General features: G+C 41.3%; 1 protein-coding gene across 1 annotated transcript in view; it reads right to left on the bottom strand.

Annotated features, from left to right (window-relative positions):
• Positions 1 to 12,863, bottom strand: part of csmd2 (CUB and Sushi multiple domains 2) — a 221,697-nt gene that overhangs the window by 6,044 nt on the left and 202,790 nt on the right. Inside the window, exons 62-72 of the mRNA XM_010794261.1 lie at positions 10,178 to 10,357; positions 9,557 to 9,730; positions 9,183 to 9,356; positions 6,935 to 7,008; positions 6,158 to 6,269; positions 5,827 to 6,006; positions 4,424 to 4,486; positions 3,912 to 4,073; positions 2,926 to 3,038; positions 2,267 to 2,354; positions 219 to 351 (exon numbers count right to left, since the gene is read on the bottom strand). Coding sequence (XP_010792563.1) covers positions 219 to 351; positions 2,267 to 2,354; positions 2,926 to 3,038; positions 3,912 to 4,073; positions 4,424 to 4,486; positions 5,827 to 6,006; positions 6,158 to 6,269; positions 6,935 to 7,008; positions 9,183 to 9,356; positions 9,557 to 9,730; positions 10,178 to 10,357 — 1,453 coding nt within the window. The remainder of the gene's footprint in view (positions 1 to 218; positions 352 to 2,266; positions 2,355 to 2,925; positions 3,039 to 3,911; positions 4,074 to 4,423; positions 4,487 to 5,826; positions 6,007 to 6,157; positions 6,270 to 6,934; positions 7,009 to 9,182; positions 9,357 to 9,556; positions 9,731 to 10,177; positions 10,358 to 12,863) is intronic.

Here is a 12,863-nt window from a genome sequence, read left to right on the forward strand (position 1 = left end):
GCCTCAGCAGATACAAAAATCGATTTTCAACTGATGTATTTTAAAGCCTGAATGCAAAAATAATCTTAAAAGAAATTAAGCAAGAATCTTATCTGAAAACAGCGTGGTTTTCAGAGGCAAATTAAAACTTGACTTAAGACGCTTCCTTGTAAATACAAAAGGACATTTTGTAAGCAGGTGGCGAGTGATGTTAACCATGGCAACAGTGTGAAGCGTACCTGTGTTTGTAGAGGTACAGAGCGAAGCCTGCAATGATCATGGCTATAAAAGGCACTAGGATGGCTGCCGCCACTGAGCTGCTGTTGGACGCAAAGTTGTATCCTGTGTTGTCTCCGCTGGGATCTAAACTCTCTGCAAGAAAAGAGATAAGACATGGAGCGCTTCAATTAGCATCACTTCAGTACAATACCATATCAGCAGTAGACGATATAATTAAATCCCATAAATAACACAATTAACAAAACAATATGAAAAGTATCCTCGTTGCCTTCTGCCAAGAACTTGAGATAAGCGCCTAAGGAAAATTAAAATGAAACAGTAACATATTAAAATAAAATATATCTATAATGCTGCCAGGAAGGCTCCACCTATATATAATAGACTAAGCAGGAATAAAACAATCTTTTCATTTACCCCCTGGGAACGTCAAATTCCATCACCCTAAAAATGACTCTTAATTACTGACATCACATGCCGACAGCCATTTAGTCATTTCAAATTAATTCTCTAATTTATGCAGGGGTGTGTGTGTGTGTGTGTGTGTGTGTGTGTGTGTGTGTGTGTGTGTGTGTGTGTGTGTGTGTGTGTGTGTGTGTGTGTGTTGAAGCAACAGTGGAGTGACAGCCCACCTGTTTGCCACAGAATGCCAAAAAAGCTCAGATAAAGGACGAGTGACAAACAAGAAGGAATTCAATTAGGGGGTTCTGTGATGTTTGCCAATCAACTCCCCGCTGTAGAGCACAAGCACACAAACAGACACTCTCACGCAAGAAAACACACGCAAAGGACACCTTGACAAATTGAAAATAATTATTTCCAATACACCCAACCCAGCCACCATGCACTTTATTCCCATACACACTTAAACACACATACACATGACTGTACTGGCACCAGGCCCAGTCCTCTGCATTAATAAAGAGCTGTTTGCTCAGTGTGCAGGGTGGGGGGGGTTTGCACCTGCTGTTCAAGCACCTCTCTCATTATGGCAGTATTCACTATGCTCACACAACTTTCACCAATCACAAACACACTTAATCTGAATTCCACTGGTCAATTCCATCCCAAAATGATTTATTTGTGCACGTGCACTTCTTATCTTCAGTTTCCTTTACATACAATATGGAGTCATTCCAATCCGGCATGCGTTTTAAATGATGTGCAATTAATATGTTTTCTATGCAAAAACAAACCGTGGATCTGGATCGTAACTAGTGGCTGGGAGCAGTTTACTAACGTTGTGAAGTGGCAAACATCAAATACATAGAATAAAAAGGAAAGCATCCATCTGTTTCCAACACTTATCTTTAAAAAAGTTCACTAAATAAAAATGCCTGGCAACATATTTAGAAATTTACATATATAATTTTATGTTTTCATGTTGCCTCATTGAGTTAGCTCTGAAGAGTTAACGTTAATAAAAGGACATGATGTCACACACACATAACTCCAACAGCATGCAGAACTATTGAGTCAGGGTCTAAGCAGTGGCTCTATACAAACTGTAGCGAGGAGGATACTATTGGCTGGATTTATAGGTCACAAACATGAAGTGAATATTTGTTTGGCAGCAGTCTTTTGAAAACATTTTCTATATCTACAGTAAGACAGCATATCAGAGGGCTCTGAAGGGAACTAAAGAATGACACACAGGAATTAAAGGGTCATATTCACTATATACAATCTGCAAGATGTGGCACACTAGCCACAAACTCCAAGAGAAAACGTTTCTGTAGCTGTGTCATGTGGGTGAAGTGTGTTAGGAAATCATTTTCTGACAATATATCAGGTGTTTGAACTGTTTTTGTATCGCGATGAATGCTGAGTGTAAAGCCACACTGGCCACAAGTGTTTTCACATCTACGAAGGTACATATACGTATATGTTATAAAAGGACTTGCAGCAGGGCATACAGATGCCATGCAGAGTTTAAGTGAAAGATTACAGTGATATAAATCTATAAAGGAAAAAACCAGAACCTACAGTGGTCCCCAAAGAGAACGTTCGGTCACAGATGTTTCTATATCCAAGTGGACGGCTCACTCACCGAGTCTCTGGAGACCAAATTGGCCAAAGCCTTTTCCTCTGACAAATCCCTGGTACACATAGGAGTGGGATGAAGAGATGTAGGACACCTAGGGAGAGAGGAATGGAAGACAGTCACTTTATGTGTCACATCCTGGCTTTACAAAGGAGAGTATCATCAAAGTGTCAGCAGCTGGTGCACGCAGAAATGAAATATCATGTCAAAGGAGCTGAGAGGTGCTCTTATGGCTGACATGTTATATGACGTTCTGCTCAAGAGCGCAAAAATAAACACGCTCAGCCGTGCTGCTACTCACACGCCAGCATTTTACACAAAAGGAGTATTCCTCTCTGCGCAGCATGCTAGTACGTAAACACTCGAGTGCTGCGAGGCTTGTGAAACCAGTGGGACACACACATTTACTGTGACCTGCTTTTTTAATTATATATATCGGGGGGGGGTGGAAGAGGAGTGGAGGGGGTCTGTCGAGTCCTGATTACGAGGCAATGATTTAACTGGCATTTTAATTAAAGAGAAAACTCTTGGTGGGCCCTCCATCTCCCCAGAGTGACAAGGTTAGTGTGTATGTGTGCTCGTGCATATTTCACAATAAAAGGTGTGTGTGTTTGTGTGATGTGAAATCTCTGCCGTTACATATGGAGGTGCTGTTTTGCACTTACATGTCCGTCGAGGGCCCAGTTGTCAATTTTAAACTTGTTGACAAAGATTTCCACAGGGCCTCTGATCTGGTGGACCTGCAGCAGCAGCTGAGCCTCCTCCTTCTTAAACGTACCTACAAGAAGAAATGGTTAACAGTTATTTTGCAGCAAAAACCACAAATACACAAACTCAAAAGGATTATCGGATAAATCTACAAACGTACAGGGACTCAAACTAAATCTGATACGTCCTCTGATCATGGCATCACCTTTCCTTATCATGTTGTGTTTCCACTAGCAGCCATTTTTAGTTATCTATGACAGAAATCTTGATGCAGTCTTAAAGAAATATGCTGTAGCAATATAAGCATCCCAGAGGGGTAACATCTGAATGTAAATGAGGGCTTGCACTCAATGAACTATGGAGAGTAAATACAAAAATAATAAAACATTACCTATTCCCCTTGTTTATTCGCTTAACTAGTGTCACTTCGTGCAAAAGTGTGGCTTACTGATGTGATTTGTGTTTCTGGACAAGAATGAGGCGATTCTATCGATAACAGTATCTGGGAAATTTGAAGGTGAAGACTAATTCTGTATGATTTTATAATAATGAAAGGTTATTTGTATATTGCGCGTTACGTCACAGTGTGGACATTTGTAGCTGTGAAAAACAACACTGTAGTTTTTTATAGTGTTTTTTGGACACTTCACTCCAGGTACAATGCAGTGAAGTGTCCAAGCCGACAGGTTGCAAATGTGTGTCATAATGACCACAGCTGCAGGGTGATTATGCCACAAGGAAATCAAATAAAAGCTGTTCAGTAACTGCTGCGCTGGCCTCCTCCATGCTGGGACCGCACTGTTTTCCTTGCTCCTTGTCATCATTGGGATTTTTCTGACATTGTCCGTTTGGATAAAAACCAGTAGCTCTCTGGTATGAGGTTGAAGGCGTATGTGTGTGAGTTGAATGTCTTGACAGTGATTTCTACTTTTGGAGTACCAACCAGACAGTTTGAGCTCCACTCCGCTGTGGTCGATGAGCGTCCCGTTAACCCGGTTGCTGAAGGGCTCAAAGGCAGTGATGCTGAGCATAGCTGGCTGCTTCTTCCCCAGGTACTCATAGGAGCCCCTCCAGAGAGAGTTCTTAGCGAAAACGTCAACAGGGACTAAAAGAGACAACGGGTGGAGATAGAGGTGGCAAAGAAAAGGATATTTTAGCTAACAAAAAAGTCCTTGGTGCCAGGCGACTTCAGTGGTTTGTTTACCTTTAGGCTCAACAGAGTCAGGGAACAAAGATGATAGGGTAAGTTAGCACTGGTGAGAGTGAATACTAACACTTACTGTAATTTAAATCAAAGTATAGAAAAATGTAACTTGTTTTGATGATCATCCCCCAGCTACTTAACAGAAGTAAAATCTACAACAGTGTCCCACAAAGTAACAAAGACAAACTAATTATAGACACAATTTGAAACAAATAAAAGTTTAAGCTTGTGAAAAAACGTTTGAAGCTTACCTGGTAGCTTTGAGGGTGGGTCCTGCACTGTCACTGGGCTGTTACCACTTGAGCGATTATCAGCTGAAGAGCACAACAAAACAGAGTTAACTCAAAAACTAATTAACAAGTTTATCCTGAAAGATAGACATTTTTTCTTTTTTTAGCAGCCCTATGATAATTGAGGTGGGAGGATGTCACTATCAGCACTTTCTGTCTGGCTCCATGACTAATAACGATGCGATGGACAGAGTGAGGCCTGCCTGCGACAGGACTTGACTGGAGCGTCAAAGAGCAGCCCGGGTGGTCCCTGTGGGGCTTCGTCTGAGGCAGAGGCACAGTTTCACAGCTTCGAGGGGAAGCACTTTAATAATGCCTTACTGCTCACACGGGGCCACAGGGCTGCACCGCAGTAGTAAACAGACACCCACGCAGACAAACACAGCGAAGAGGGTTTTCATGCAACTACAAACAAAGACAGGTATACTGATGGTGGTTTATGAGCATAAACATCACCTTGGATGAATGCAAACAGACACAAACACCATCCCTCTGTTGTGGACTTTATCACCTGCCACTCTTTTGAGCTTCCGCTCCATCACAGCCCCCACAGGCGCTGTTAAGATCCTGCATGCGGTAAGGCCAGTTCACTTTCTTTCCTTCAGTCTTAATGGCACTGCCTTAAAAAACACCCATCACCCTCTATATTTCAGCAACGGCTCGCCACAGGATCCATCGTATGGAAGCTCCCCTTGAGTACGTCTTTCTCTTTAAGCTATTAGCATTTGTCTAACCTCGATAATTGTGGGTCGATGACTCTATTTTTTTTCCTATATGTATTTAGGCCAATACTTGGGGGTGTCTTAATGGCAGTCTATTTGTCTGCGAGATCTTGTTAACGCTGCCTTCGCCATTTATAGGAGGTACTTCTGCTAACCTAATCAATGGGATGCATTGGTCTAATCAGGTTCTTCACCCTTGTTAATGTTTCAAAGCGTGTGTGTGTGTGTGTGTGTCTGAGTCTGTGTGTATGTGTGGGTGCAATTCAATGCTCTGCCATTTTGTGATAGATGGTCCATCCTGCCCTGGCATGTGTCTGAGAATAAGCAAGTGTTAACACAGCTATTTATCAACATTAGCTCAATCCCCAATTTCCCACCATGAGTCACCGCTGAAGTCTGCACATTATGGACCCAAGCAGTTTCAATGGAGACTGCTAACGGACACGGTACAATACAAATGTGGGATGAAGTGTTTATTACATCTGTGTGGGACAGTCTGTGATCTTATAAGCTCCTGTGAATGTATCTCTGATTGCTTTGTGTAGAAATGTAACAGTGGCAAAAGCAAAAAGGGTGCATGTGTTTGCATATTTAATATCATCTCCATGTTCCCTTAGGGATGTAATGTATACATGTGTATACCTTCACAGAGAGGCTGTTTCCCTGTCCAGCTCCCATCGGACCTGCAGGTCCTATGCTCTGATCCTCCGGCCAAGTAGAAACCCGGCTGACATGTATAGATCAGCGTGTAGCCAAGGGACGGCAGCTCGATGGCTCTCACATCAGACTGGCTCGACATCTCCGGCTGGCTGCAGTGGTGGGCTGCAGAAAAGAAGGGAGAGAAGGATTAAAGGGACAGAAAAAGAAGAGATAAAGGAACAGGTTTGAAAAGGTTGGATGTTGGGCCTAATAATTGTAGTTATGCAAACTCATGTATTTTTTTTTTTTAAATATAGGTAGACTGTGTACTTACCAATGCACTCAGGTTGATAACCACTCCAAGTGAGGATGGGCAGACAAGTGCGAGAGATGGAGCCCTGCAGTAAGTAGCCCTTTCTGCAGCTGAAGAACAGAATGCTGCCGATCTGGAAGAGGACACACGTCAGCATGAGAAACCAGACCAGGAACAGAAAAAGTGTATTAGGCATAACAGCAAGAGGATTGTACAGAAAGAAGAGGCAGTGTATTTGATTAGTGAAATACATTTTTGGGGGGTTTGCTAGTCCAAACATGTGATAAGAATATGTTATTAACATTTTATATTCATATATGTGGTATAGTTTGCTTTTTCTCTGTGTCAGGTTTGTTTTTAGTTGTGGACTTTTGATTAAAAAACTAAACATTTCAACAAATTGTTATATTTGAAATATCGTACATTAACAATGGACTCTTGGTTAATTTTCCATAAGATTTAGCAGATTTACTATAATGAATACAAGTTGCTGCCATACATCTGTACAACATAAAAGGACATCCAAGTCATTCTGATCTGCCGCTGACTGTGTCACAGTTTAACTATGAAAATAAAAAAGATAGTTTTCTCGTAACAGTGATACTGAGCTAGTCCTTTATTCAACATTAAGGCTCACAATGTGGCAAATAAAAGGTACAGAATAAAAAAAAAATATATAAACAAAAATATCATGATTTTTAAAAGTAGCAAATTAATGTTCATGCTTATATAAAAAGCTCACAATGATATTTCTGTTCAATACATGTATTCAATTCGGTATGAACACATTGTTCATACCTGGTAGCCTTGAGAGTTGTTCTGATTTCCAAAGAGAGGCGAGCCGGGGTCTCCACAGGTAGTGTGAGTGGGATCTGAAACACACAAACAGCAATTCTGATGTAACTCAAATCAAAGGAAGAAGTATTTGCTTTACACAATGCATCCACTACAAACACATATATAGCTGAATTAGCTAGGTACAGCATGGGAATTGTTCGTTTCACATACTGTGTCTGTCTGGAATACTGAGTGTAGCAGTGAAGGACAACCATGCACTCATACACATGCATTCGTTCTTAGGAAACACTCGCATAGATAATTCCTAGAAAGTATTTCATTGAACACTTTGTCCGTGCTCAGACCAGCCAATAACACAATGATAGACTGTAAGCCGTTATCAGACCAAACAAACGTTGGGCCTGAATGTTTTATTTACTGCAGCCTACAGTGGGTAAGACACCGGCAATAGGCCTGGGAGAAAATTACCTTTCCTCCCGTGAGTTAAATGTTAAACTAACTCAAGAAGAAATGGAACTGTTGTCACTTACAAGAGGATTGTTTTAGCCATTGTATAATCTAAAAGTGGAACAAAAAGCCACAAGAGACCTTACGAGTAAATGTATAGCAACTAAAAGTGTTGTAAGATTCATATTATCTTAAATTGATTACATAACCACTACATCTTAGTTGACCTCTCACATGACAGGCACTATGTTGAAAGGCTAAACACACAGTTTTTTGCCATAGTTAACTCATGTTAAACAAACTGTTCTAAGGTCAAATGTTGTCATCAGCACACATTTTTCTTTAAAAAGACTTTAAATACCACAAAGATCCAAAGGGCTGAAACAATACTTTGTACTTCATTGGAATTTGTTTCTGACAAGAGAGTGTGATTTCCTTGAGTGCTTCTTACTACAGCTTCCAAATGTATAACTTGTAAGTCATCGGTAGTGCTCTTCCTTTTTTAAGAAGGTTTATTGCTTGGGGGATGTTTACTGCAGCAGCAAAACAATATTTTGTGATGACAAAGGCAAAATAAAAGTTTGATACTGGCAGTTACATAAAGATGTTTTGAAAGTTCTGCTTGCATATAAGTCACAGAAGGTGGCACAATTGTCCTCATGCATGGGTCAAGTGCAGCGTTGGCCTCAATCATTGATCTCACATTACAAATGAGCGCTTGTATGTTGCAAATTTGGTAAAATGTGCTCCTGGTGCAGTCTTGCAATGCTAGAGCTACAGTTTCTCCACAATATGTCTACAACCAAGAGTATTCTGAAACAGGTGGAGTAAACCTTCTCTGTTGGGTTAATAAATTACACAGATCAGAATGGGAAAGAACAGAATCGATACAGCTTGTTAGCTGGTTTAAATGGCTTTTGCATGCATTAGTACTTGATTGCGATCAGGACGACAAGGGAGAACATGAGGAGGCAGAACACAAGCCAGCCAATGAGAGGCTTCTCTCTTATATAAAAGTAAAGGCATATATTGCTTTATGTTCTGTGCTTTGGTTATAGAACAAGGCCCCAGGCCATGCACACTGTTGCCAACAACCACTGCCTGTAGCCCTGTCTGTTAGTCATTACTTACATTACATCAAAGTGCTGTGTTCCATCATTAACAACATGTCAGACTACACCTTAAAGGAGCACTATCATGCTGATGTTCAGGTTCATGTGTGTATTTATTTAGTGTCTCTACTGTGACATGTCTGCATGCTTTAAAGTTCAAACAGCTCTTACAGGTGCTGCAGCACCTCTTTTCACCCTCTGTCTGAAACCAGAGCCCAGTCTGCTCTGATTGGTTAGCTGGCTTGCTCTGTTGTGATTAGTCAATGTCTTAGTGTGTTGGAGCAATAGCCAATAGAAGCGCAAGTGTCATTATGTCCCGCAAGTAAACAAAGGAGTCCAATCGAAGGGATTTCAGGCAGGGGGGAGTTTTTCAGACAGAAACTCCCCCTGTAGGGAACTTTGGGATTTTAACCTTTGCAGACCATTTACATGTACAAAGGAAAAACCCCAAAAAGCACAATAGGACCTCTTATAATAAAAAAAAACAACAAGTAGGAGGCTGTAGCTGAGTGCGTTAGTGCGCTGATCTTTAGGTCAGGCAGGCACAGGTTCAATCCCCACTGCAGTCAGCATACCGTTGTGTCCCTGGGCAAGACACTTTACCCCAAGTTGAGTTTATCTAAGTCGCTTTGGATAAAAGTGTCTAACAAGTGACATGTTATGGTAATGGTAATGGTAAAGTAGCCTACCTATGCAAGAGGGTTGTGTGCCACTCCAGGTGCCGTCATACTGACAATATCTTCTGGTGGAGCCCACAAGGACGAGGGGAGGGTAGCAGGAGAAGGAGACAGAGGAGAGGTAGGTGAATCCTCGGTCCTCCCTCCTCCCCTGGGCTGGCATCCCCGGGTCGCCACAGAACACAGCTGCAAAGATAAAGAAGAAGGGAACATGGGAAATGAGAGAGGACCTAGTAACCATGTTGCTTTTAAATCCAATATCTTCCATGGAGTTGAAATGTCACACATGGGACATGCATTATGGACATGCTTGGGTAAAGGACAAGCCAAAGACACATCAATTATCGGTATAATATAATTGGGTGTTGCAGTGTGGTGCCACTTACGGAAGCATTGGGGTTTCTCTCCACTCCAGTTGCCGTTGCCCTGGCAGGTTAACACAGTGGGCAGGGACAGCTGGTAACCTTGGTTGCAGGAGTAGCTGATGCTAGAGCCCCAGATGAAGTCTGTACCGACAACCTGTCCGTTAGGGATGATCGGTGCTGGACCACATACGATTGCTGCAAGGAGACAAAGAGACATTGCAGGACTTCATGGATTCTGTATACTGGTCTGAATGATGTGATGCTTTTTAGACCACGTATAAGTATAAGATTAATTTGTTCTAGCCTTCTATAATTACTCGTTCCTTTCATGTACTTTCTCATCTCAATCTAGCCGTACATGTCATTGCTTTTTTCAGATGCAGTAAAATAACATACATTTAAATGGGTGTTTTGCAGTTTTTATTTTATTATTATAAAATGATTTGGTTATTCAATATTTCAACATATAATTTAGATAACGCTTGTTCATAACCGTAACGGCCTGGTCTGAATCTGACCAACGCTGTTTCTTCTCTCTTTTAGTTAAGAGACATTTTTGGCACAGATATGAATACAGGTATACCTAGAGATTTTGGCACTACATCATTGTATTGTCCTTTACATAATTCTACACAACTCTACCTTTACAGAGAGGTTTGGTGCCATTCCAGGTGCGGTCCTTGGTGCACTTCAGAGTCGAGGCCCTGTCAGCGTCCATGGTGAAGCCAGGAGTACACTGGTAGCTCACTGTGTTGTTGTATGTAAAAGCATTGCCCGACCTCACCCCGTTGGCTGGCACTCCAGGGTCACCACAGTGTATTACTGCAGAAACATAACAGGATACAGAAGTATAATCAAATGAAAGCAGACAGACATTGTGGTTTGTTTAGGTGAATGAAAAATACATTCAAAAGAAAAGTCAGTTTGCTTTTTTACTCTGTTTGAGCTAAAGTATCTGATGATTTAGTTTCCCATTGGATTGTGCGATGTAAAGAACAAGGTCGTTATCAAACAGTGAGATTGAAATACCAGCAAGTAAACAAACTATTTAAAGTGGCTCACTGGATGGAGCTAAGAGTTAATGAACTGTTTTATTACATAGGCAGTTTAACTCACACACAACACGTAACAATCCAAGAAAAAGCAAAGTTCACATGTCTTTACAGGGATAATAATATGTGTATTCTTTTCATATGCTTACAAATATGACTTACGATGCATTTCTGCTTCAAATGATATCCCTGACAGTATGACTTAATCTTTTATATGAAGGATCAGTGCACTTTGATTTTCTCCAGTTTAGAGCTTTTAGGGTACAAAGAGACTAACTCTTTGATGGGTATCCCTCTACAGTGGCTCCCTTAAGCATAAAAACAAACCACATTCTCCTTGATTCTATTTTAATATCCTGCGGGGAAAACATTGTGATTGAGGAACAACAGAGAGAATTCCACTGTGTGACTCAGCAGCTTCATTGCCGTGTATATGACTAAGATAGAACATCCAGGGCACAGAAGGACAACTTGTGCTATGTTGCAGTGGGAAACAAGGAGTTATTAAATGCATATGACCAAGATTCCTAGAAGAATCCCCAGCAGGGTAAGCAAACCAGGCCTTTTTGAGGTGTATCGTCTCCCCTTCACTGAGCAAGCACTTAGAGATTTCCCACCGGGCTGGTAGAACTGAGTCGCCTGGAGCCATAATGCCTTTCTAGGACTGTGTAATACCTGCAGGGCTGAGATACAGTGAGATGATTTCCTCCTTTTGTGTAACTATGTTGTTATACTTCCTAGAAAAGTGCCACTCACTGCTTTGGAACATGACATTATAGGATTCAAATGTTTTTTAACCCTTACTGTATGCATCACTTTTTTTGGCTTTTTAATGTTTTAATATATGTAGATGTGTTAATGCCTTATGCATTTTGACAAGAAAATGATTTACTATACTTTTTTACAACTTTGTTAGATCCAATTCAGCTCCCATAATAAGTCTGTAAAAAACATTGTAGCCGACATAGCGGGTGTTTCTCAATGTCAAGGAAGGATGCTCCAGAGCCACTATTTCAAGGATGCTACGCCATCGAGTCCCGCCGAAGGACAGTTCCAATGTCCAGGCTCCTTGGAATTCTACCGAGCCCGGCGTCCTTCGTAGCGAGACATTTCGAGGCTGCACACGTGTATCCTCCGCGGTCTTAAAATCCCCACAATGCTTTGCGCACGGACCAATTTCCCAAAATCTGTGGCGGACAATGTAAGGCAGGGCCTCTCATATGACGCACACCTGCACACTTGCTCGCCTGTTCCACTCTTTGTTTGCCGAATGCCAGGAAGGATTCTTGCCTAGCTTCTGAAGGAAGTGACTCGGAAGACATGTCCTACCAAGGAAGCGTCCTCGACATTGAGAAAATTCCAAAGACACTCAAAACTAGAGAACAAAAATGTCCTCATAGAAACCCAATAAAACCACAGTTTCATGTGAACCCAATGTAAACAAAGCAATACAATTCAGAAAATGTATAAATATATATTATAATTACAAGCATGACTTAATTTGCTAAAAATATTTAACTCAGTGAAACATTTGTTTTTATATTTGAAATGGATACTCAAGCTACAGTAGGCTAAAATAGAGCAAGGCAGCTACCCAAATAGTCCTTGTAGTAGCCCCCCCATGTCAGGTAATGAGGTAAATCCTCTTTTAGCATACAATTTAAATCAGATCAGAAGAAATCCTTTAGCCCAGAGTGGGCCTATTCACATATCCTATCCTCACTAAAGGTGATCTACCAATGTGCGACAACATGTAGCCTTTCACTCCTGGGTGGATTACAGTGCATTGAAATCCGTAATGGTGGTGCTTAGGGTTTATCCTCCCTATTCAGAAGAAACTGCTTCTCTTGGTGACCTCTATTTGCCGGGGTCTCTCCGCTCTGTACAGCACCTGAGTGCCTTTTGTGAAACATGTGGATACAGACTGTCAGTCAGGCCTGTGCCAGCGGACAGGCCTCAAACCAATTTCTCTCACTGAGCCAGAGATCCGCATGAGTAATGAGTTACACAAAAGAAAATCTACTAGAATTGCTTTCATATTTTCCAGCATTTCTTGCATCATGTTTTGTTTTTACTACCTGTACTCATATCTTATAAAATGTCTATATATGTATCCTAGTGATTTTAAAATCATCCATCAAATTGAAAACTAGTGTTGTAGTATAAATGAACATGAGAGGCCATCAGTTGGACAACTCACACCTGTTATAAGAAAAAGAAACAGAAAAGCCTCCTCAACTGGAGCATGAACTTCTACTGTATGTCCATGAGGGGAA

Source organism: Notothenia coriiceps, unplaced genomic scaffold (genome assembly GCF_000735185.1).
Source record: "Notothenia coriiceps isolate Sejong01 unplaced genomic scaffold, NC01 NC01_scaffold00037244, whole genome shotgun sequence".
Taxonomy (NCBI): Eukaryota; Metazoa; Chordata; class Actinopteri; order Perciformes; family Nototheniidae; genus Notothenia; species Notothenia coriiceps.